We start from the raw sequence: 27243 nt of genomic DNA, 5'->3' as shown, positions 1-27243 counted from the left end.
GTCGTTACGTATGATGTGTCACGACTACAACGTGATGTCGTGCCAGAAAATCACGGTTTCTTGACGGAATAAGATTTGTTTTTGTGTGTGGGTTGTCTTCGTCAAGAAACGGTCATTTTCATGACGAAATAAACCGTTTCTGGACGAAATAAAAGGTTTAAAATTGTTCTTGCGTGTGGGTTGTCTTCGACTCAAGCGAAGATTGACACACTATTTCAGACAGAATCAACTTTTAACTTGAAAGTTCAGTGTTGGTAGAAGTAATTTTTGAAGTAGTTTAACTGTTATATGCAACACAAAAATTGGACCCACCCAAATTTTCGACTGAACAACACTAGTCTCTGTCAATCCACAGCTGCCGTGACGTCACGTTATGCAGAACACGTGAATCAGTGAGCAGTGGATCATAAGTTGCAGGAAGTCTATGGCGCCCACCGTCTCTGTCCAGGGAAGTCAAAGACTGGTGCTGTTCAGTCGAAAATTTGGGTGAGTCCAATTTTTGTGTTGAATATCATAGTACAGTTTAAACTTTTGTTTACAGAATTGCAACGAAAGTTCTACTTTAGTATTACTACTAAACGTCAGCCCTTGTGAAAATCGTTTATGAGATATAAAGCTGTGATGATTGTACACAGGAAAGCCGAAAAACGAAGTTTTGACTAAAAGTGTTGAAACTAGGGAGTGACTTTTAACTGCTTAAAGTACAGAACAGAAGGTTTGCAGAAAACTGGAGTAGTCGAGACAACAATGTATGTATGGGATACCGTAGAATTTCCAGTTCTGTTTGCCCTTAGATGTATTCTATCTTGTCAAGCAGATTGCAGTCATAATTCTGGATATTAAACAAACAAACAAACAAACAAACAAACAGACAAAAAACAAACAAACAAACACAGTCATACTGTTTTCAGCTGTTAACTGTAATAAGCCCCGGTCTAGACGTAGTGGGCGGTGTCCTGAGGGTGTTGGCATAGTTCTTACCGACTCTTGCGCTGCAGAAAGCAAACTTTGACAGACACATGTATACATATGTCACATGATAGGTCTGTATGATAAGTCCCAACGCTGTCTTTGATTTCATAGCATTCGTATTGACAATCCTCTAGTTAATTATAACGCACGGTCTCCAGATTCTACACACTTTTGCAATATTTTTATGGTTTGAAAATATGTTTTACATTCAAATGGTTGTCAGCACATGTCGACTTCTATCTCTTGGCAGCCATGAGCTGAACTGCGAGGAGGTTACAATCACAAGGGTCTGGATCGGCTGCCATGCAGAGCTAACTCAGGTGACCTCAGTACTATAGTTATTGCCCCAGGTGCGGCCTGGACTGTAGGTTTTGATCCTCTCACACTCACACACTCGAAGTGTGGCTCTCTTAAAACGCGGGACTTTGACGCCATATACGAGGGACGGCTATAACCGAAGATAGGTGCCCATTTTTACATTTAATTTTAGTAAAGTCAGATTAGTAGTGTAAAGTGGCTTTCCCAAGGACACGGGATCGGTGACATATTAACGGATGAACTCAAGACCTCTGAGTTATACCCCCCCCACACACACACACTGTTATGTCACACATAACGTACGTCCTGGGAAAAATAATACAGGTTTTGCTATCACAAACCTGTAAATATTACCACTCAGAGCCACATACACATCATTTCACTCTAAAACAATGCCTTATATTCAGAATATCAGTAACAAATCAAAGGAAGGGATTCATTGTATAAAACGTGCCATTAAACACCCCAGGCTGTTATTTAAGCCATATATCTTCACCCCAGACCTTTTGAAAAATATTTTTCCCTATCGGTCGATTTTTTTTCTGAAAAAAATCCAAGAAGCAACAAATATCTTTGGTGTGGCCTAATCATGCAAAACAAGAGCCAGACCAATATCCCCACCTTCACAACAAAACTGAAAGTCTAGACTCGTTGGTGCGTTCCTCCAGGGTTTCTGCATTCTAAGTTCTTAAATGTGAATAAAGCTTTTGTTAAGGGGTTTCACACGTGCGTATATATTCAAGCCTGTATGAGGTATGTATGGAAGTTTTAACCTCTACCAGGCTCGACAGGTCACTCGAAAAATAATAGAAATTGGACAAATATAGAAAGATAACATGCCAGTGGAGTTAGGTGGGTTGAAAACCATACTCCTTGGCCAGCTAACTCTTTTGGCATGTTATCTGTTTATATTTGTTCAATTTTTACTATTCTTCCAGCGACCTGTGGAGTCTGGTAGAGGATAAGACTTCCATACGGACCTCATACGGACCTGAATATATACATACGCATGGTGAGCTCACCTTAACATAGAAAGAACGCACAACTATTAATAAGTAACAGCGTATTAGGAAGGGACGGGCACAAAAACTTCTTTTGTTTCGATGATTCTTATTGTGGCATTAGTACAGCTAATAATCAGTAATTGTTACAATTGTTTATTTTGTGTGTTCGTCTAATTTGCCCATATGACGAGAGTGCATATTACCAGCAACCTAAGATGATCGACAGGCTGAATAAAAGTTCAAAACTTAAAACTATGCGGCTCCAGATGTCTTTCTGAGGGACGACTGCAGTGTGCAAGATGTTGGTAGCTTGAGGGATGAATCTACTCTACTCTAAACAGCAACCTAAGATGTAACTTATAAAGCTACACGATGATATGATCTATTTTCACACCTTCATTTCAATCATTTGGTAGTTGTCATTTCTTATGATTAAGAAAAATCAGCCACATATCTTATAAATGTTAATGATTTTTATTTATCACATTCGACTCATCACAAACAGTCACAATTGTGTGCGTATTTTGAAGGAATTACAAAATGTATCAAATACTCATTTTAGCTTTTCATTGGAATTTTATACACAAAAATGTATTAAATACTTATCTTAGGTTTTCATTGGAATTTTACACACAAAAATGTATCAAATACTTATTTTAGGTTTTCATTGGAATTTTACACACAAAAATGTATCAAATACTTATTTTAGGTTTTCATTGGAATTTCATACACAAGAATGCATCAAAGACTTATCTTATTATAGGTTTTCATTGGAATTTTACACACAAAAATGTATCAAATACTTATTTTAGGTTTTCATTGGAATTTTACACACAAAAATGTATCAAATACTTATTTTAGGTTTTCATTGGAATTTTACACACAAAAATGTATCAAATACTTATTTTAGGTTTTCATTGGAATTTTACACACACAAATGTATCAAATACTTATTTTAGGTTTTCATTGGAATTTTATACACAAAAATGCATCAAATACTTATCTTATTATAGGTTTTCATTGGAATTTTACACACAAAAATGTATTAAATACTTATCCTAGGTTTTCATTTGAATCTTACACACAAAAATGTATCAAATACTTATTTTAGGTTTTCATTGGGATTTCACACTTCAGGTTTTAGAAAAGTATTCAAATTTCAAATGTTCTACATATCCATGTAGATAAAAACACATAAAAAGTGTCATGGTTGTCAACTACATATTCATATAGTAAATCACTACTTTGGGCTATAATGTAATACAAGAGAACATCAATAATATTTCAACCTGTCGTCAAAGTACCGTTACCGTGTTCTCAAGATCTCAAGCTGTTATCTGCATCATCAAACTTTCCCTGTCTGTCACGATAAGAAGACTTCGCAGACTTCCATACTAAAAGTAAGTCTCTATACTAATAATGTTACAACAATGTCACAGCTACAGGTCTTTCTGACAACGACAATACTAATGTTGTGTGCGAAATTAAGAGCGTTGAATATGGATTTTTTTGTGTGTGCACTCAAATATCGCTTCAGAATGCTACCCATCTTGCTAAAGATATTTCATACAACAACAACAACAACAAACAGTGGTTTGACTCAAGGTACTACACGATATCTTATTTTGTATTCCAATGGCTTAACTCTAAAGGAATTGCTTATTTGGAATTGTAAGTTTTTGGCGACGCCTCAGGGGCGAGCCAAATGGTTTATTATTGTTGTTGTCATCTGCTGTAACTTTGTTATTGCTCTTGGGGATTGTTGGGAAAACATATCCCTTCTCCTGAACATTAGAAATGAAGCAGTATAGTGCAATGTCATTTCCACACCATAGGGTGGCGCTCATCTCCGCCCTTAGGCCACACAACTTTTTTTTCAATCACAAGAGCGGGGGACGAGTGCACTCGTAATGGTGGTTTCAACTACCGTACTGTTTTCCCGAATGTTGAGTGCTAAGCAGAGAAAGAAGTGTGTACTAAGTCTCTGGTATGACTAGACCGGGTATAGATCCCAGGACCTATGTGCCAAATGCAAGACCATGGCAACAAGGCCATTGCACTGGTGTTAAAGGGGTGTTAAACTCTAGAAGAGAGTGCTATTGTCCAATAGATTATGTGTCAATGAATACACAATCAGCAGCCTTTGGCAGAATTTCACTTGTGGTGAATCACACGAGGTGTGTTTGGATCACTCACTAAACCCCACCCAAGCATTTTCTATACGTATAAATGAGGGCGATTTGCACACCAAGACGGCGAATTGACTAGACAACACAAAACAAGACGAGTTTTTAACATCGCCCCTCAAATTGGTTTTGTAACCGAACTTTTGTCAGGCCATGTCAGACACTCTGACTTGGAAAATAAGACTCTCTTGTGGAGTTTAGAACTCCTTTGAATATCATATCCTGTCAGCCGTTAGCCACATCCCGGCCCGTGCCATGCCTGACTGCTGTACTGCACCAAGAAGCCTCTCTTCCCGAGGCTGTCATCCGAGACAAAGGTCAGTTCGACCTCTCTCCCACGCCTCCTTTCGGGTACGTCGGTACTGCACATCGGACCGTACAGCTTCGTACCGTTAGTGATGACCCAGACTTTGTCGTACATGCACAGGAGGTTTCCTTCCACGGAAAAGTCCTCGAATGTGATCGTGATGCACCTGGAGTGCATAGGATACAAGGGTCACAATTAAGGGTGGGTACAGGTACAGAAAATTCAAGTACAGGTATGCCGTATGGTCCAGGTCCAGAGGATAGGGTCCTGGTCTGCACCTGAACCTGGCCGGACCTAAGTATCTGTGAAAGTATGCAAATGGTCAACAATGATCCATTTCGCTACAGAAGAAATCTACCTTTTAGGGGTGTTATCCAGTAACCGAACAAGAACAAGAACCTGATAGAGTACCCGACTTCTACTGGCGTTTCGAAACCCTATCATTATGTACTGTAAAACAGCACAAATGTCTCTGTGATATAACATAGAGAATGTTTCACTGTAGAAACTTGTTAAACATTACTGTCAACTTTACTCTACTTCGTTCTTGTAATTTTGTTCGGTCGGGGAAAAAACACATGAACGCCTACCGTTATGATCTGTTCATTTTCTAATCGGTCTACTGTTTTTTTTTAGGTCCGTTTTTTTCCGTACCGGCCAAACAAGAATAAACGGTTTTGTACTGGTCACAGGTTTTACTGCAGAACAAAATTTGGCATTTGCTTTGTTGATACCAACTCACCTCCATATACCATAGCAAACCATCAATGGCTTCTTGAGTTATGCTGATAAACAACAAACAATATCCGCCAAAAATAGTTACTCAAGCAACTGGATATGGTTTTGAAACGGTCAGACGTTTCGGATAGAATCCACTATCCTTCGTCAGTGACACTGAAGAGATCTGGAAGAAACAGGTCTTTTATACTCTAACTATGAATGAAGACAATTTCAGATGTCCAATAGGAAAGGTTGTAAGATGTATATATATATATATATATATATATATGAGAGAATATACAATCCCACCCTCAACAGAAAAGGGGGGCTACGTATGGAACTTTCCGGCACTTGGGACATAGCACTACCCCCCCCCCCCCCGTGTACACTATTTGATATGCACTAGATTTCCGACGGTTTCTAGCGAGGACCAATCAGATGACTGCTAGCAGGTCACTGACCGCCGTCGACAATTAGCCAATGGCAGCCTCGTTACAGGCTAATTGCACCCCTTGTAGCCATCTACTTTCATGTAAATGTCCTACACTCAACCCAAGCGCATTTGAGTTGCTGTTTTGAGTTCTTCCGTACGTCTAGATCGATCAGCTTGAATATAGTTAACTTTGAAAGTTGGATGATCAAAAAGCGGAGGGACTGTAGAGATGAAGTTTTACACTTTCAATGGTGCTGCGCTCGGGCTAATGGAGCGGTCGCTACGCGCCCGTTGCGACAACTGTGGAACGTCGAACTATGTTTGTGTCAAGAAGCTACAGAAGCCTCCACAACGTGTAAAAATTGTGACGAGGAAGTGACTTGGGTTAGCCCTAAGAATGGACACAGATAAATGATCAATGTGATTTTATTGAATTATTGAATTTAGTAGAATTAAAAGTACAGTAGACCCTTCTCTTCCGCCATAAGTCACAGGTACTTTGCGATGAGCCGGCTGTAAGGCCTCGTTATAAAGAGGTCACCGATAAGTTAGTATTAGCACTTGTATTGTTATAATCAAATGTACTGTATCCATATTTCCTAAGAAGTTGTATACTTACCTATGTTGAGCCAGTAGATGTACTAAATAGTACACGGTCATAATATTGCATGCTATCATGCATGCATTTTGCAATGATGTGTGTGAAGTTTTGGGCTAATGTAACATGTGTCACACTATACATTGTTGTTATTTCTGTAAAATATATAGTAAAAACAGCACGTATACGTAGTTCTACAACTCACAACTTGGATCCTGTAATAAGGTAAAAAAGACGTCTCTAAAGACCCATGTGCAACGGATGTAGTAATTTGATTCTTCAGTCCGTACTTCTATTCTATATATTACCAGTATTTAAAGGGACCAGCTCACAAAAATACATGCTGCAAACTAAAGAAATCCCTAGAAAGATTTCCTTTGTAATGTATTGACGGTATTTAACAGCTAGTAATCGACGGACAATAGGTGTGAAACATTCCTCCCTGGCCCTCGCGTGCAACCGGTCTGGCGTTAATTGGTTACTCCGCATTTAAAAGAACCGGCTTCATGGGCGTTGACCTCGCTAGAAATCTACTGAATAACATTTAGAGCTAGCCCCCCCCCCGCCAACAAAACTTTTAGCTCCTGTAACTAAAACAACAGGAGCTAATTGACTCATTTGCATTAACTGTGTCTTAGCCTTGCTATCCTTTGAAATCCAAATTGTTTTCAGCTTGACTTTGGCTTAGCTTTGTTTTCTTTGGAATCCAAATTGTCTTCAGTCTGAATTGTCTTACAACCTTTCCTATTGGGCATCTGAAATTGTCTTCATTCATAGTTAGAGTATAAAAGACCTGTTTCTTCCAGATCTCTTCATTGTCACTGACGAAGGATAGTGGATTCTATCCGAAACGTCTGACCGTTTCCAAACCATATCCAGTTGCTTGAGTAACTATTTTTGGCGTATCTTATTACCTGGATGTCTAACCTACATCGACGTAACAAACAATATCTATAGAATCATAACCTACTAGTATTCAGATTTTCTCCCAAGCGGTACCAATGTTCTAAATGTAAGGTCAAATAATAAATATCAATAGTAGTATTATATACTGAAAAGATGTAGCAATTCAGAGTAGCTTAGAGGTCCAAAATAAAAACATAATAACATAATAACGCATATAATTTGACAGACATGCAGCCATTCTCTAATTGGTTGATTTGCTAATTGCCATGCTATTACTGGTTGAGCAGCTAATTATGATGGACAGTCTGTTGTTTGCCACATTGGCCTCGTTTTCGATCTATCATGGCTGCCGCATGACAAAGGTGTATTGAATGATATCCATCGGGGTTACGTACTTGCCAGGCTCGGTAGTGATGCGCCAGGTGATACACAGGGAGCGAGGGTACTTCTGAGGGTACTCTGGGGACGAGAAGTTGCCAGTTCCCGCCCAAAGTTCTCTCTGATCCTGACACGTGATGTTCAGCATCTCAGTGGAGGATATGGTGTCAGAGGGGGCGGGGAGTGGAGTAGGGAACAGGATCGGGGGCATTGTCATTGGCGGGATAGGTTTGATGTTGTACGTGTCTGTTTCAGGACAAATCAATGCATCGAAGGGTGTTTGTTTGTTAGCGTTTGGCTGCGGTGTGGTGTCGGGAGCGTGTTGTTCGAAAGGCTTGGGTGCAAGTGTGGTGTATTTCTGTGGCACGGGGTCTATGTGTGGTGGGCTCTTATGGGGGTTAACGACGATCGTGAATGGTTGCGGTTTCCCAGTTTCCCCCATGGTTGTACCAACAGGGCCGACAATCACCGGGGGTTGGGACGGAGGGTAAGGCAGGGATATGTTGGTATTGGTTAGGAAATGGTCAGCCGGAGAAGCCTGCGGACCCAGGCTTTCTTGCGGCGGAAGGCCTGGAGTGGTGGTGAGCTTCTGAAGTCCAGACTTCTTTTGTGCCCTTTCTGTTGAATCCTGGACGTAAAAATATTTCAATCACATGCGATTGCAGGTTAGGACGGAAACAATTATAAAGCAATGGTCATAGATATTAAATTTACAAACTGAATTTTTACTGAGTTCAAACGTGCTAACCTTGAGACCAAGACGGGTCCCGACATGCTCGTTGGCTTTGCTGACGTCATCGTTTGTCTTCTGCACGTCATCCATCAGGTGTGCTGCTACGTCATCAATCCCAGACTGCACAGCGATTGAACAGATTATAGTAATTAGACTCAGTAACGTATTGCAGCTTTAGAAACCATCAAATTCTGATAACACGTTTGGGCAATCAGATTTTCGTCACCGTGGTCGACCTGTGAACTTCTCGCAAATGAAGGCAAACTCAAGATAGATCCGTTAATAAGGAAGTTGCAATGTATGTGTCCACAAAAGTCATGCTTTGTTATCTGCGATTAGCCCACGGGCCCGGGCATGAATTTGCAATAAATTTTAAATAAATAAATTGTTATCTAGTTACTTTCACTCTTGCCTGGGTAACATGCCATCGAGGCGCTAGAGATGCTCTTCGGCGCTTTAGGGGTAGCCGGCCCGAGCAGTTGATTAGCGCAGGCCGGGGGAGTTCTTACGGGGTTAGGTCAAATTTCACCGCGCCCTGCCTGGTGGCGTTAACTCAAAAGGCCGGCTACAAGCTTTAGCGGCGAAATCTCAAAGGGCAGCTAATCAGACAGGCTGACAGAAGCAGGTCGGTGCCTAAGCACACTGGGCCGGGTAAAGCAACCCAAAGCCGACCAGCGGAGAATGGTACCCAGGCTACTTTCACTCTGTCCCAACTGACTTTTTAAACTACTATGAATACTCCATAGCAAACTGTTGCAAAGAACAGTTCTAAGGTAAAATGTGTTCTGTTTGTGGTGCTGAAATCCTTGTTGTGATCAACCCCTGTATTATCAAAACAAATTGGGGGAATTCTTATGACAAGCATGCCATGGATATGTGTCAATAAAAACCAGCTGCCATGAAATGATGGAAATGTTGTCAGTTTTGTCATAGACTCGTCACAAACGTGTGACAAAAACTCGTACGAAAAAAAAATCTTACGATAAAACAGCCGCACGAAGTAACTACTCCTTTAAGTAACATTTTCCATTCCTTAGTCAGCATCTCACTCTTATGGCAGGATATTGTCGCTCTCTTTGAGGAGCCTTGAACTGTTCCTGACTCTTCCCTTATATTCAGCATACAGACAGACAAAACACACTGTGTCTAACTAGTGACTTATCAACTCGCTTATTAACTTACCGAGTTAGTCACGTGGATGACGACAGTTGAGTGTCCAGGCCGCTTGAGTGAGATGACCAGTGCCACGGACGCCAGGACAACAGCAGACATGACCAGGGTGCCGATAAGGCACTGTTTCAGATGGCGTTTCCGTATCAGCGGCCCTGTGGACATTAGAGGGGTACACGCAGGTTAACGTTCGATCGGACCCTCGTAGTACCAAGTGTCACACAAGACGGCAAAGTTTCTTGCTGTTTCAGTCATTCATTCATTCAGAACACGAGATACCAAAACCAAAGATTCCACTTCAGCACAGAATTTGTCTTTTGCTTGGTTGATACCTACTCACCTCCAAATACCCTAGCAATCCATCAAAGGCTTCTTGAGTTATGCTGATAAACAACAAACAATATCTATAGAATCATAACCTACTAGTATTCAGATTTTCTCCCAAACCGTACCAATGTTCTAAATGTAAGGCCAAATAATGAATATCAATAGTAGTATTATATACTGAAAAGATGTAGCAATTCAGAGTAGCTTAGATGTCCAAAATAAAAACATAATAATGCAAATAATGACATGCAGCCATTCTCTAATTGGTTGATTTGCTGATTGCCACGCTATCATTGGTTGAACTGCATTGGTTGTTTCAGATGGCGTTTCCGTATCAGCGGCCCTGTGGACATTAGAGGGGTACATGTTGGTTAACGTTCGATCGGACCCTCGTAGTACCAAGTGTCACACAAGACGGCAAAGTTTCTTGCTGTTTCAGTCATCATCATCCGGGCGTGCTGGTTGCACGGATGGCCATGACTCTCTTCCTCCATCCTATATTTTTACAGGGAGGGGCTACTAGCCTTTCCTCTTTAGGCTTAGGTCACGTTTCCAAAGCAGGGCCCGGCCGGGATGTTTTAAGACACGAAAAATTAAAATGTGTGCCTAGAAATATGCACAAATGATGTCCATGAATCTTATCTTGACATTTTGTGTAGTTTGGTGTCTTTTATATCATTCTTTTCCCTCCCGAAAGCTGCCCGGCCGGGTCATGGTTTGGAAATGTGACATAAACCTTAACATGCTCGAGGAATCACAGGAACTCTATTTTACGTCCCTTCCTAAAAATAGGTGCAGCCCCAGCCTATCGAGATGCCCTTTCCAGGACAGAAACGGGGTTTCCCAGATACTAGTTGGAATCATGAGCTCAGCATCAACTGAAGTTCTCTCTAGGCTGGGCTGGATGGACATTAAAGCAACACACCAGTACAACAATGCCGTGCTAATACAAACCCCTAAACTACCACCCTACATGCGCGTCAGATGTTTGTGTACTGCAGGGATCAGAGTACACGGACAACCAGACAAAGTAGTCAGCTGGTTGTTCCAAAATCTAAATAACGCGAGACCTTCAGAAGATCGATAGCCTACCGTGGACCCAGTGTCTAGAACAACCTGCCACCAGACTAGCCTGGGATCCAGCCGTGTTGTGCTTTGGTCGCTCTGCTTCGTGAAGCGTACCTCTAGGGAGCGACTAAAGCACAACACGGCTGGATTCCAGGCTACCACCAGACACACGTACGGCTCCAAATCTGACCTGCTTTAAGAGACTTTTGAAGTAAAAGAAATGACCAAAATGAACGGACACGGACTATGAACGCTGAGCGTTCACTCTACTTATGTTTTGTACTATGTGTATGTAGTGATATATGTTGATAGATATTTATTAGGACTCAATGTAATAAATCTGTATCTCTGACCCTTACCTCTCTCATGACCTCAATGGAAAGCGACCTGGGGGGGATTTGAACTTCTCATGTATAAATAAAGGTTCAAACAAAATCAAACAAACAAAAACAGAATCGCTGTTTGGGGCATTTGTCTACATCATAAGTTTAATCTATCTAACTGCACTGCACCGCAAATATTCGAAACGCATGAATCGACTTTCTTGAGTCCCAGAAACGTCTTGAAATATATATGCGGCAGGGATTTAGATAGGATACCAAAAGCTAGGTCTAAGGGAGCTTCACCCGACGTGCTTTCACGTTGATAATCGACGCTGGAAAAGTAAAACACACACACACACACGAGAATATTGAATGTAGATGCGAATAAAGATTTTTAGATTCATATCGGTAGTTTCAGCGGCCAAGTTCTACAATACGTACCTTAAGCGCCGAATATCACCGTGTTCATGGATATTTCAGCTCTACGTAGAGTGAAATCTTACAACTTGTTGCGTCGTGTGTGGCGAAATTGGTCGAGCGTTCGGCTCGGGATCTAGAGGTCCCGTGTTCGATACCCGACGTGCCCCGACATTGTGCCATTAGGAAAGGCACTTTACACGACCTTCCTCACTTCACTTAGGTGTAAAAATGGGTACCTGACTTCGGACGGGCAGGTAAAAGAAAAGACTACATTTACCTTCTGTCTGTACTGTGTGTGTGGTACTGTTAATATAAGTTTAACTTGAGTTAGTACTATACACGAAAACTTTACACGACCTTCCTCACTTCACCCAGGTGTAAAAATGGGTACCTGACTTTGGTCGGGCAGGTAAAAGAAAAGACTACCTTTACCTTTTGTCTGTATTGTGTATGTACGAGGGGGGTTCAATAAGTTCTTTGCCTCACCAAGAAATAACAAGCACAACTCAGATTTTCAGGCACAACTTCATAGTATGAAGTCTTTTATCAATATCCTCCAAATTACAAATCATTGGAGTCATTACTTTCCAGGCATTCGTTTTTTCTAAATTAGAAGGTAAGTGGGGAGAAAAAGAAGGGTGAAGTGTGATCAGACAATTTGACCTCACACCTCAGGTTGCAGATCAATTGTCCACCTTTTTTTTCGTTATCCCTTACCTAACGTTACTGGGTGTCGCCTGCAACATGATGATCACAATAATTTGAATTTTGGTACACATTTATATAAGACTTTATACATGTACGTGGGGTTATCAATAAGTCCCCGACTTTACCGAGAAAAAATAAGCACAGCTCAGATTTCGAAGCATAGATGTCAAGTATAAAGTCTTATATAAATATGTACCAAAATTCAAATTAGTGTCATCATTACTTTGCAGGCGACACCCAGTAACGTTAGGTGAGGGAGAAGGAAAAAAACGTGGACAATTGACCTGACCTGAGTGTGTGGGTCAATCTGCGCTGCTGGAAGTTAGAAACCCAATTCTTTTTGCTTGAAATAGGAAGAGAATCATTATCAAACATTTTGACAACGTCTTTTGTTAATTTATGGCATGGGAAACTAGACCCACACATGTCTGATCACAATTCACACAACTTTTTTCTCGCCACTTACCTTCTAATTTAGGAAAAACGAATGCCTGGAAAGTAATGACTCCAATGATTTGAAATTTGGAGGATATTGATAAAAGACTTCATACTATGAAGTTGTGCCTGAAAATCTGAGTTGTGCTTGTTATTTCTTGGTGAGGCAAAGAACTTATTGAACCCCCCTCGTAGCACCGTTGATATGATTTACAAACTTGAGTGCAGTGCTACAGTGTCCTCGTCTATCCTAAAGCAAATACAACAAAGTCTTAAAACTCACCAGCAGGTGGAGGTGGTGCAACAGCGGCTCCTGTGCCATGTGTGCGGCCGGTGTTTTCAGCCTCCTCCCCGCCCGCGCGGCGCGGTTGCTTCGGTTCCCCCTCGTCCACTTCCAGGGAGCTGTAGGCGTGATCGGCGGTGTCATCGCCCTCTCCGGCCCGCGTGTAGTTCCCCTGACCGCGGTTTCCATTCGAGGAGAGCGGCCAGTTTCGACACTGCAAGGGTTTGGGGTAGTCCCCGTTACCGCTCCCAGCACCTGACGCCTTCCCACGCTGAGCTACGGCCTTCATTTTCTGACAAGTGGTAGGGAACGTCTGTCGTGTGGTGCGAACACAACGTGTTCTAAAACTGATCTACTGCATACTACTTTATATATTGCCTGAACTACGGTGATTCTAGACAATTTCCCCCCGAAAGTAGCAAAAACACCGTCTTAGCTATTAGACAATTGTCTTTTATCCGGGCCACTGAGCACCCTAGCAAAGATTATGTCCTAGGGGATAATTTCTAATAAGGCTTCTGAATACCAGAGGAAACCCTACGAGGGTTTCCAAAAACCCTGCAACCTTACCCTTTCAAGTCGGTGTTTTTTAAATGTTAATACGTAACTTGTTAGGAAATCAGTTTTTACCCTGAACCGTTTTTACCCTTTCATTGCGGAAGTCAAGGAGGCACATATGAAATGGTCCAGTCAGGACATTGTGAGGTCGACGACTCCTTGCTCCAAACATGTGGAAACCTCCACTTGAGAAGGGATGGCGAACAAGAGAACGCCTCCATAAAATATTTTTTGTTCAATGAATAGTTCAATAGTTACGCAAATATGGTACAGTTGAAGCTGTTTAATTGCACACTTCATTGTATTTCGTGCAATTATCCGGGCGGTGCAATAATGCGAAGTTATCCGGCTGGAACGCTCCGTTTTCGGATTTTGACATTTTTCTTTAATGAATAGTTCATAAGATATGCAAATAATGGTACAGTAGAAGCCGTTTGATTGCACACATCACCATATTTCGTGCAATTATGCAAGTGGTGCAATAATGCAAAGTTATCCAGCTGGAACGCTGTTTTCGGAGTTTTGTGCATTTAACAGAAGTGTTGTGCAATTAACTGGCTTCTGCTGTACTGATTCACATTATACGATAACTTCCTGTCACTCTATGGTGACCTGATTATAAAGGAAAATATATACTGTGAAAACACAAGACAGATGAAAAACATGAGCTTCTTAATAAATTGGTGGCCCCTTCCTTTCATCCCATGACTATAATGAACGAATGGCTCTATCCCCCAAACTCTACATCCTGCCAGTCGGGAATCGCTGACATTTTCGGTCATCTTTCCACTTGTTTCCTGTTTCTCTACTGACAGTGTACTAAAAAACTACCGAAATACTCCTATCTTGTCACTCACTCACTCACTAGACCCTGTAACCCTCCAATATTCAGATAACTAAGGCACCACACCATGACAAACACACAGACCGAAAACAATACCCGCGTTTTCACGGAGGTAACAAATAAAATCATGACGAACAATGACATATAATGTTTTCATCTTGTATTGTATTTATCATTAAAATCAAAGCATGATAAAAACATAAGTCAGGAGCCATCTTATCAATGCTATTTACAAAGTAGTACCATCGTTTATGATTTATCTGTGAAGATGCCCTCTTTGCCAGGGTTTTGGAAAAGGCACGCAGGCTGCTTTCACCTAGTCCTAGCAAGAAAATACCTACAACATAGCTGCATTTCATACTCAACTGCAATCTCCAAGCAGATCTTATGGTAGCATAAGATAGTATCAAAAGCTGGCAAAAGAGTGAAGCCGGCTTAGGAGTGTGTTTTGCTACAAGGCAAATGGACACCTTTTGCTTTTTGGCTGACTACACTCCTTGGCCAGTTTGGTACTATCTTATTCCATTGTAGGATCTGCTTGGAGATTAACTCAACTGATCTGTGAAACCAAATATGGCTACATGCAAATCTAGGCCCAAAATTGCAAGGCTAACATTCGAATGCAAACAGAAGAGCAAATGTGGTCAGATCTGCAATGATCAAATACATGTAGTTAGCCAGCTAAGAGTGTTGCATTTAGATTATAGCACGTTTGATATGATGGAAAATGTGTATGGCTAAAATGGCTGCAGCTTGTGGCTACATAAAGCCTAATACTTACACTTAATTTGTACTTACATGATCGGCCAAAACAACAATTATCAAAGGAAAAAAGATTACAAGTTAGTGACAGTTCAATATAACAGTTGATTTCTCGGTGTCCACAAACCTCATATTTACATCCAAACAGTGTAATTTACAAACTCATTTGTGCATAATAAAGTTATTAAGAGTAACACATGTACATTAAACATGGTGAATCGTTGTCGAAGCTGTGTCTAGAGTGATTTGCTACATTACCAAAACATGTCTCATAAAGGGTTATCAAGTATCCAATGTTGTTTGGTGAGTAAGTTTAATATTCAGATACTTAAAACCCCTACAACAGGGGTGCCCAAAGTATTCATACGATGATACGAGTTTAACAGAATACACACAAATTTAATGAAATTCACGATTTCCACTTCTAAGGAACATATCAACTTTATGGAATTTATACAGGTTTTACAGAATACACAAGATCCCTGTTTGTTGGTCTTAGTCATACTGATGAGATGCCTTAGAAGCCAGCATTAAGCTAAGGGCACAACCCGCCATACATGGTTTTTGTCCGTATTTTTTGGTTTTTGAGGCCACGTCCAACAAGTTTTTCTGAAAACGTGGGACTGGCAAGAGCACAGAGGGAGTATGTCGACGCACATCACTCGCACCGTGTTGCACGGTTGCTTAAGGTAATAAGGATGTGGTCTGCCTGCCGTGAGCGGTTGTGTGCATTGTTTGTAGCGCAAGTGGCGAGTTGTACGTGCTTACAATGTACGATCTCTGTGCAAATGCTACGTTACTGTATGCAGACCATACTGTATGTTGCTTAGTAGTGGATCATACGAATTCCATAATATTCGTAATTCAATAATGAATACTTAAGCACCCCTTATCAATCAATCCCTACACACACATGTAATATCTGGGTTTGAGCGGGGTTGTTTTTTGGGGGGGGAGGTCATGTTCTACATATCCTTTCCCTTCAGAATAAGTATGCACCAATGATACAATTTAAAAAACATATTCACAGAATAGTACATGTACCTTTATACATAGAAGTCTATAGCGCTACAGCTTTAAATACTTTGGCATGTTATAGTTCACGTCACTATTAGTTCAGGGTCTATCTACATACTGGGAATAGAAGATGCTGTGAGTGGTGACTTATTCAGGTAAACATTTTTCAAACACTGTACAATAAATAAAAACCTTAAACCAGGAAGCATATCCTTATGGCTTTTTAATCTAAACCTGCTGTAGATTTATCTACAATGTTAATATCTATGCACAATCAGCAGAAGACTTGAAAAAAGAATTTTGGCATTTAGTAACTGATCAACAAGTTAAGAAATCAAAAAGGAATCAGCTATTCAACATAGCTGTTGATTTAGCCTGAATGCCTGTCCTTTTAGAAGACAGTTTACTTTGTAAGATGCCATCATACTGATATAGGGAACACACAGTACTTAAGAAGGATAGGAACTGGGCTGTGAGAGAGCAGCAGAGGCATTGTGTTGAAAGATTGGTCATATCAATGCTATACATGTACTTAATAGTCTGTGTAAACTATGCATGATACAAAATAGCCAAATCTTCTGAACTGCCCTACACGTATGTATCGCTATGTTATAGAATGGCTTCCACCAAAAGACTGGCTTCAATACAGAGAATTGTCCTCAGAGTTTTAAACATCACTAAGTCTTAGTCCACAATGATTAGTGTTTAGCAAGCATGTTATTGTTCCCATGCAAATGTTACCTGTTCCCTACGAAAACTTCCTAGCAGTATTGAATAACTAGAACCTGTTTAAACCAGCAAACTGTAAGATTACATCATTAGGCTATGGTAGCTAAGAAGAAGTTATAATTCGTATGGAAAGTATTTCATCATATGAGATCTATGGTTCCCTGTCGCTGGAAAAATCTTGCATCCTTATCCTAGACTCACTTTATAAAGTAGAACACATTTCTGTTCCCCTACATTTTTCATACTATCGACAATGACTTGGTCCCCTATATATTGTATCAACTTAACAACTCATCTCAGAACAGAACTTTCCTGGCTAACTGGAATCAAAGGACCAATGTGTCTTCTTACTGAATTAGCATGTTCTTGATAACGGCTCAACAAAGTTTTGTATTGTTCGTACCAACAAATTACTGTGGGATATCCTAGCTTTTCGATTTTGCATCTGAGTCTTTTCTGGGTGTGGGGTTGGGCAGGGGGAGGGTGGACCTCTGTTCCTCTAGCCTTGAAGACTGCATCCTCTGGATTAGGCTGAAGAAGTCCTCGTCTGGCACGGTGGGGGCGTTAGCAACTGGGGGGGAACTCCTCTGGTCCTCTATTCTGGAACCCTGGGGGGGGGGGGGGACATACACAAATCCAGTTGGTCATCCAAGTACAAAAAAAATAACTTTGTTTGTTTAGTTTTTTGGGAAAATTAGGGCGTACCAAAGGCGTCCATCCTCAAAACAGGGCGCGTACTTTCTGCTATTTTTAGTAGAGGGCGTACATTGTACGCCCATACACCTTTCTAGTTAAAAGCCTGGGGGCAAACATTGTATCCACCAGACGATTTTCCACACTATTGATAACGTCATTTCCAACTCTGAGTTTTGATTGGCTAAAGGTGTAACATGGCTACAGAAACAAAATGTTTACCTTTGGAAAGATATTATTAACAATAAATTCTGGAAGACCCGTGACCTGTTTTTTGGCGCGGCCATTCTTCGACACAAAGAATTGTTCTGTCCTCAAGTCAGCCAACAGTATACAAATGTATTTATTTGTTCAGTTCTGATTTCTGTCACCAGAAAGGCTCTATCTATGACTAGACACTGTGTTTTTTTTAGAGAGGCCCTGAGACCAAAGATGACTATCAACTGTCCTCTAATTTGCTCTTGTTATTTTCTTGGGTCTACAAGCCGCAAAACACGTAAACATCTGTCTGTGTAATTTGTTCATCTTCCAATGGGTCTACAATCTAATCCAATGATTTTTTAGGTCGTTTTTCTGGACTGGTCCAACAAGAAAAGCAGTTCTGGTACCCACCCCTAATACTGACCCATTGATTTCCACAAAAGGAAGTAACACAAGTAACAAGGAAAGTATTGGCCTACCTGGCATCTCATCAACATATCAAAGAAGTCATCATCTGGAACAGCTTGCTCATTGGTGGCCAGCAGTTGACCAATCACCGCCTTGCTCTTCTTGTTGAGTCCCGGCAGGTCGGCGAGCGGCGCCGCCCGCTGTTCGTTAAGCCGCCTGCCCTGTACGCCGGCCACCATGTCCAGGAACTCATCCGACTGGGGGTTTATGTTGGTCTTGTCTGCAATAACACAGAAACATGTAACATGCAGAACCTCTTCTGTGCTGAACAACTGATCTAACACTAGGATACAGTCAAACCTGTATTAGGGGCCACCTCTACAGAGGGGCCACCTGTCCATAGTGGCCACTTTTTGTCGGTTCCTTGGGTATTTTATCTACAAGTAGTCACCTCTATACAGAGGCCACCTGTCTATAGTGGCCAAATTTGTCCGGTCCCTTGAGTGGCCGCTATAGACAGGTTTGACTGTATTTGTGTCGTTACTTACACAGTAAGTTATAGGGAAAAAAGGGCAGTTGTCCTTTCAAATCTCTATAATAAATTCTGATTAAAAAGCTACTGTACATTGTGCATTCAGTAAGAACTGGAAAAGCACAGCTTGTAACTTGAAATTAAAAATAATCATTTCACTGTAAAAAGCTGCAAATGGCTAGCCTGGGTACTATCTTGGTAGTAGTTCACTCTTATATTCGCTTCTGCTACCCGTCTGGAGACCTACACATTCATGATTCGAACCTTTGGTGGTAATGTCAGTTGATGAGCAAATTAAGAAATGGGTTCTAGAGCGCTTCATGACAACAGGCCCTCCCGCAAGCGGACAGAGTGTGTTTCGGATGTTGGAATGCCTGTTCAAACGATCGCTTGAACCCATTCCATACATGTAATTCTCTAATGTGTCCAAGGAACCAATCAGCACCCTTGTCCGAAATTTGGACGATTCCAGACGTTAAGATGGTCAAGGATCCCAGACGGAAAAGCAGAGTAGCTACTGTATATAGTGAATGATAAATGTCGAGGAGCGACTGCATATAGCAGATAATTAACGTCGGAGAAAACTACTTTCCAGATGGTACTCAGGCTAGCAAAGGGCACCTTTGAGGCTGCCATTTGTGCCCTGTAAAACCCACCTTCTGTTGTATTTCTGGATGACTGGGAGCTTCTGGAGGAGGCTATGGAGGGGGTTTTGCTGATGGGTTTCAGCTCACATCTCTGGTCATCCATCCTTCTGCTCTGTAACCTCGTCAGGATGTCAAAGAACCCTTCATCAAGGGCATCTTCCGAGTTTTTCTGGACAGAAAGTAGAGTAGAGTAGATTTTAGTTAAATATGTTACCTTCACTTTTTCCTAATGTTGTATCAGTGTTCTACCCAGCCTGAATTTTTTTTCTGTCCCCTGGATTTTGAATGTTTTTTATAGGGTCCGGTGGTATGCTCCCTGGAAAAATTTTGATATCTAGACCCTTTGAAATGCTATTTCCTTTATTTTGAGGGCCAAATTTTGCTGGCAGACTCAGCTTGGTTCAGTTAACATCTTTACATGCCGATTTTTCTTGGTCACAGTGGATGGAATGGACTAAATTTTTGTCTGTCCCAAGCAACAAAATTCCGTCAAAAGACCGATGCTGCATAGAACTCTGCGTTGTATTATTCCTTGATCTCCATAGTCCATAGCATGACATGTACTAACCATTGACCTACGTGATATCATCTTTGTACTGACCCTTGACCCTGCTGGCACGTGTAACTATTCCAACCCTTGACCCTATAGTATCATAACTGTATTGACCTTGTCCTGTTGGCATGCATAACTATGCTGAACCTTGACCCATGCTATGTCAATACTGTACTGACCCTTGAACCAGTTGGCATCTGTGGCTATACTGACCCTTGACTTCTGTGGTATTATAACTCTACTGATCCATGACCCTGTTGGCATGCATAACTATGCTGACCCTTGACCCTTGCTATGTTAATACTGTACTGACCCTTGACCCAGCTGGCATCTGCAGCTGTATGTCTTGCATATCCACAGAACTGGAGACACTTGTGCTGCTGCCTGAGGCAGACGGCTGTTTCCTCGGCTCCGACGCCCCGTTCAACCGCACTTTCGCTCGGGGTGGCTTGGCCTTCAGTTTCACCGACTGCTCGCTCTCCGATGTTGTTGTGCTGCCATTGGTCGAGGAATACTGAAACGTATCAAAAACCACTCATCAAGACACATGAATGATAAACCGGGATGAGGGGGGATACAAGCTGAGTTTGGGATGTTTTCTCACAGCAAAAGCGCCACCTACATCCGCTACATATAGCGGTGAAAAGTAGAACTCCAGTAAGAAGCTCTGATGAAGTGAGAGACATCGAAATGTAAGCAATGTAAGTACCTGCTGGTTGTGTAAAAAGAATTCTCCTATATCAAAGAAACATGAAACGTGTCATTTCTAAGATGCAATGTCTTCAATGGATTTCTGTTACTGCTTGTCCAACTCTGTAAAGATTAAGATATTCAAATTTCAATACAACTAAAGACATAGCGGTTCACAGAGGATGGGAGAGAGATTTTATAGTGGGCACTAGCTCTTTCTGTGTTCTGTGTCCTCACCAGGTATTACATTCTGATTGCCTTATACTGACCACTGCAGCTGTACCTTCATCTCAACAGCAGCACTCCGTACCCTGTATAACGCCATCTTCTTACCACACATCACATATGCCTGCACAGCATGGGAAGCTGCCCCAGACCAAGACTTACAAAAGATTCAAACGATGCAGAACAGGGCTGGAAAACTGATACTGAACACCAACAACTGAAGTTCTCTCCCGGCTAGGCTGGAAAGACATCAAAGCAACACACCAGTACAGCAATGCTGTGCTAGTCTACAAGGCCCTAAACAGCAACCTACCACCCTACATGCATCAGATGTTAAATGTGTACTGAAGGGACCAGAGTACACGGACAACCAGACAAAGCACAAATAGTCAACTAGTTGTCCCAAAACCTAAGCGAGAGACCTTCAGAAGATCAATAGCCTACCGTGGACCCAATGTCTGGAACAACCTACCACCAGACACACATACGGCTCCAAATCTGACCAGCTTTAAGAGACTCTTGAAGTAAAAGTAATTGACCAAAACGAACGGACACGGACTATGAACACTGAGCCATCTGCACCACTATATGTTTTGTACCATGTATGTGTAGTGATATAGGTTGATGAATCTAATAGTACTCAATGTAATCTGTATCTGTATTATATTTTATATGACCCTGACCTCCCTCATGACCTCAATGAAAAGCGGCCTGCTGGCCGATTTGAGCTTCTCATGAATAAACAAAGGTTCAAACCTACTTGATGAGTACCATAGCTATAATGATTAGAATGCAGGGATCACTTAGGATTCGGTATGCAGGTCATTTGTATTCATTCATCGTAAAAACTTCTCAAGGAATGTGAAGAGAAAACATGTTCACAAAAAATATCTAGTGAAAACGAGGTTTGTATATAAATACTGATAGTGATACCAGCATTATTTTCACGCTGGTCCGTCTTTCTTGCATAATCAATGAAGAACTCGGCACCAATTTCCCAACTGATTCATACTACCTGACGTCTCTGACAGTTATGAAGAAATGGTGATGACAATGTGGTTTCTGCATGCTTGACTTCAATATGTTACACTGCATCGATTGTCTTCAAGGCTACCTTGCTATCCTTCAGTTGAATCATACAACGTCCTTGGTTGAGTCATGCAATTTCTCTGCGACCTAGCCAGTAGTGAATAATGTAGACATAACAGTGACAAATATTCTGGGCCTAAACACTGAAAATGTGCAATATGTGCCTCATCAGGCAGATGTAATAAAGTCAATTCCCTATGATTGACTGTGAATAAGCCTAAGTTGTTACCTTCGTACATAAACATAAAAAATAACAAGGTCCCTCTGGATAGCACCAACAAAAACATAAATGGCAAACGTAACTGCGCAACAACATCTCAAAATGGCCGACTTAGACATAAAGACAAAGCCACTATACCTATAGCAACACAGATGTACTCACTGCTAATCTCCTAAGCCACCTCCTTTCAATGTAGTACCCAGGAAGCTCCTATTAACCAGTAAGGACTATTCCGTTGATTAAAGATTACCGAAGATGGCCACACATGGGGTCCCTAATTGTCCCGGGTATTTGTCAGTTGCTATATTTCCTCGTCAATCAATTTCTACAGGATGCGACGGGATATGCCTACTTGATACAATAAAGGTAAAGGTCCTTTACCGCTATAGTCCTGATGTATAGTAAACACACTACACACGATGCACACGTAGGCAAAGGCATCGTTTCTGAAAATAGCAGCCAGGACAAACAACCCATCCTCACCTGCAGTTTGAATGGCGGATGAATCACGAACCCTCTGTGGACTCATACCCGTATTAGTTTGAGAGGTCCTTTGTTCTGCAGTGGGACTTGCTGCCCCATGCTGAATCAGGAAAGCTAAGAGCCTAATAAAGCTTGTCTATGGTGATAGTCTCATAGCTGGGGTATACAATTTAGCTTAAGGCGTGCTAAAATCCTAGATCAATTTTCCTGAGTCAAAAAGTCTGCATTTTTTGCAAAAACCTTTCCTGAAACATTATTTTTGCAAAGCTCCTAGTATAACTATGACCTCTTTATTCTACCACTGTTCTAATAGCTTCTGAGAGGTCAAAGAGTACCATCACAAACGCCTTTGTAGAAGAGCTCGTCTGTATCTTCTTACAAATGGCAGCAAGGAGATATTCAAATCATCTTGACCAATTTTAGACTTCAAGAGCTCGAGGTGCGATCTTTCCAAAAGGGACATTGTCATTTTTTTCCATTTTTTTTCAAGTGAAATATCTGTAGTGCCTGATTGCTATTAAAAACAACACTTAGTCTACATACAATGTTAAACCTCCGCTGTCTGCAGATCCACAGAATTTCATGCAAATAGGGAAGCAAATGGTCTAAATACTGAATACGTTCTAAATAGGGGTGGGTACAGGTCTAGTTCAGGTTCAGAGGATCACAGACCTGGATCTGATTGTCGAAAAAAACCCGGTCCATTTCGCCTTCAAAGGAATCTGTTTGGGGGTCATATCTGACTTTGAATAGTCCTATCTTTGTGTAAATAAGGTTAACTGCTTCAGTTAGCTTAGACCAAGTTTGACAAAAAAAAACTTGGTTGAAATGACTATCAACACTCTTCTACTTTGCTTTTGTTATATTCCTTGACCAGTAAGCCCTTTAACACCTGAATGTCTGCCAGTATAATATGTTTTATAATTTTTTGCACATATCTAACTGTATAATAATTTTTGGAATGGGTCCAAACTCCAGTTCACTGATGTTTTTCAGGTCTGTTTTTTCCAGGCTGGTCCAACATAAGAAAAATAGTTTTGTACAGGTACCCATCCCTACTCCTACCGTATATTCTCGATTTAAGTACGCACCCCAATTAAAGTACGCACCCCCGATTTGGGGCAAGTCTCGGACAAATTTGCCTCACTGAAACGTAAAATGGAAAAACCTGAACAAAGTACGCACCCCTTCTCCAGCGATCTTGAACACCTTTTGCACCAGACAAATTCTAAATTCATAGTGTTTAATCTCTTTTCCGATCGTAATTTTGCCTAAATCAAGGACTTATAAATTTATGAAAACTCTATGTTTTCTCCGCCGGCAAATTATCCGTCTCTGCAAACTTGTAAATCGGCTACGGCGAGTAACAAAGTTCTCAAATTTGGCACTGCAGCGCCTGATTTACAGTTCATTTGAACATGAAAACATCCTTAATAGTACTCCATCCGTCCCAGAACTGGTCTTGATCTTGATCCACTTCAAATAAAAAGATGTTTGTGCTTTCCGACCGTCTTTTGTGAAGAAATTGCCGCCGAAATGCTTCTGGGAAACGTCGACTGCTGCTTGTGATGTTCCATTAGTAGCATGGGTAACCATGCTGTTTGTTGACAAAAATACAAATGCGTTATATTTTTAAAATTGATAAACTTACAATCAACTTCTTTTCAACGTCTATCACCTTTATTCAAATGACAATAACAAAAAAAATTTCGACGGTTTAAGGAAGAAATAATCACCCCTCAGAAAAGTTCTACCCATACAATAGTAGTCTGTCCCAATGACCCCAATAACCCCAGCGCCATCTTGGAATAGATCCGCCTGGTCACGCGCGCACGTAAACAATTCATTTTATTCGCCTATTATCATCCAAAATCGATGTCTCCACGGCTTAAAAATGACATGGTCATTTTCGGCAGGGCTCCAGTGCCATGTGGCATTGTAAATCGAGCTGCTTCCGGCAGAAACGAGCTGTTGTTTTCAGGCAAAAAGGGTGCCTTTCCAGCTTAGTAACGCGGGCCATGTGTGCTGTGTGTTACGCGAATTTCAACTCCTTTTCCAATTTTGTCTGGAAGCCAACCTCAAATAAAGTACGCACCCCGACTTTGGCAATGACTTGGGACACTTTTTGAATTTTGAAAAGTTTAAAAAGTGCGTACTTTAATCGAGAATATACGGTAAATATACTGTCACTTTGAAGAGCTCACTTCTTCCCACTAAAAAAGGGGAAAGAACTGACCTTTGAATGGATTAACTTTGTGGTGGTACGCAAATACCATGAACATTAAATCTCAGGGACAGAGGAAAATAAAAATAAAACGTACACCAGTTCAGAGATAAATCCTTCACCTTTACATTTCCTAGAAAAAGGTATCTAATAAGACTCAAAAGTGGGAAAAATGTGTACCTACTATTAGAATTTCAGCGTCGGGAGTTGAGTATAGCTTAAGCAAAGGACACAATTCGCCGTGCGTGCAAATACGTGCTGTCTATGTGGCAAAACGTGGGCAATCTTTTGGAACCTGTAAGTGGTAAGTACCGCCTCCGTACGAACTTGTAGGGAATCCGACGGATTTTGGAGCACGCGGACACACCGTAGAACTTTAGTGCAGGCAAAACTTTGTGTGCCATCGGGCTGCGGATTGCCCCCCGTACATGCCAGTACGGGCAAAGCGCCTGCCTTGTACAGCCTGAACGTTTTCAGAAATACGTGGCGGACCTGGCCTAAGAAAACCCAACACGTACAGAAAATTGCACGTACAGCGGGTTGTGCCCTTAGCCTACATTCTGTCAAGTCAAAAGGCATTAACCTCAACGTGACTTCATGTGACCAGTTATCTTATTTCATCTGGATTGGTGGGTTGGCAATTTTTCCCGGGAGAATATGCTGAAATCTTTAACTAGTTTCCCAGAAGTAAAAAACTACAACGGCAATACAGAAAAGATAATGAATAGGCTAGCCGAGAAGCCTTTTACCTTTGTGCTGTCAAAGAAATATAATAATGAGAAACGACACTTTAAATGGCACACTAAATTGCCACAGTAAATTGAAAATTCAAGGACAACATTGATGAGCATACATTAGGATATTATGTCTGGGTAAAGCCATCAATCTGAGCACAACTCCCTGTTATATTATATCATTCTAAATCATAGGTAGAAAGTGTTTTTCAGGAAAATGAATACCTGTGTGTGACAGTAATGCATCATTAACTAGAAATCTTTTTCAACCGTTACCCAGAAATGCGTTCTCCATCCTTTTCTGCTGGTAAGGCCACATCAAATCTATTTGTTGCTTCTCCGATTTTTTCAGAAAAAAATTGGACGGACAGGTAAAAAAAAAAGAAGAAATAAATGTTTTCAAAACGTCTGGGGTGAAGATAACAAATAACACGAAATAACAGCCTGAGTAGTTTAATGGCACGTTTTATACAAGAAATTATTTTGATTTGTTACTAATGTTCTGTATAAAATGCATTATTCTTAGACTGAAATTATATGTATGTGGCTCTGGATGGTAATATCTACTGGGTTGTGATATTTTTCTCAGGACTTAAAATGAAAAAAAAAAATGGACAGGCGAATCCGAGAAGCAACAAACGAAATTGGTCTAGCCTAACAAGGTCAAGCTGAACACCAATAGCCAAGGTCATTTGTAGGGCGCAGAGCCCAGTAATTACCCCTAGACGACTTTTGATCTTAATCTACAGCCCATGGGCCAGTATACTATAAGTGAATTAACAGATTGATCCTAGCTCTGTACCAAAGGTGTTTTACAGGTTTGACGCAGCGTTCAATAAAACAAGCCTGTAACACCTGCGGTTTGCAGCTGAAAATCGAGACACCTGTATCACAGGTGTAATGACAGGCAGAGGCCACACCAAATTCATTTGTTGATTCTCGGATTTTTTTCAGAAAAAATTGGACCGACAGGTAAAAAAAGATATAAAATTTTTCAAAAGGCCTGGGTGAAATATATAAGGCTTACATAACACACACAAAAAAACAACAGACTAAGGAGTTGAATGGCACGTTTTATACAAGGAATGCCTTCCTTTGATTTGTTACAGTAACTGTTAATGTTCTAAATAAAAGGCATTGTTTTTAATTTGAAATTATGTGTATGTGGCCCTGAATGATTGTCCATATTTACAGGTTTGTTATAGCAAAATCTGTATTATTTTTTCTCGGGACTTAAATTCTTTTCTTTTGAAATTGGAAAAAAATGGAAAGGGGATTCTGAAAAGCAAGAAATAAAATTTGTGCGGCCCGATGATGATGTGCTATGATGCACCATGTACATGTA

The 27243-nt window shown here is 41.0% G+C and overlaps 2 protein-coding genes across 4 annotated transcripts in view; both read right to left on the bottom strand.

The window, feature by feature from the left end:
* Nucleotides 1–3976: 3976 nt before the first annotated feature.
* On the bottom strand, nucleotides 3977–13578 carry LOC118421112. Its single transcript, XM_035828271.1, has 5 exons — nucleotides 13290–13578; nucleotides 9738–9880; nucleotides 8571–8675; nucleotides 7840–8450; nucleotides 3977–4953 (listed from the first exon to the last, which is right to left on the bottom strand). Exons 1-5 carry the CDS (start codon nucleotides 13576–13578, stop codon nucleotides 4713–4715), a joined length of 1389 nt encoding a protein of 462 aa, XP_035684164.1. The 3' UTR covers nucleotides 3977–4712.
* A 1258-nt stretch (nucleotides 13579–14836) lies between these two features.
* Nucleotides 14837–27243, bottom strand: part of LOC118420445 (G-protein-signaling modulator 2-like) — a 56603-nt gene continuing 44196 nt past the window's right edge. For all 3 annotated transcript variants that reach the window (XM_035827245.1, XM_035827244.1, XM_035827243.1), the window contains 4 exons: nucleotides 20547–20747; nucleotides 19690–19849; nucleotides 18573–18781; nucleotides 14837–17807 (listed from right to left, as the gene is read on the bottom strand). In XM_035827245.1, the coding sequence (XP_035683138.1) occupies nucleotides 17625–17807; nucleotides 18573–18781; nucleotides 19690–19849; nucleotides 20547–20747 (753 nt within the window). In that variant the 3' untranslated portion in view covers nucleotides 14837–17624. The remainder of the gene's footprint in view (nucleotides 17808–18572; nucleotides 18782–19689; nucleotides 19850–20546; nucleotides 20748–27243) is intronic.

The sequence above is a fragment of the Branchiostoma floridae genome, chromosome 8 (genome assembly GCF_000003815.2).
Source record: "Branchiostoma floridae strain S238N-H82 chromosome 8, Bfl_VNyyK, whole genome shotgun sequence".
NCBI classification, from domain to species: domain Eukaryota; kingdom Metazoa; phylum Chordata; class Leptocardii; order Amphioxiformes; family Branchiostomatidae; genus Branchiostoma; species Branchiostoma floridae.
The sequence above is the reverse complement of the archived record's forward strand: the minus strand, read 5'-3'. Positions and strand labels throughout refer to the sequence as shown.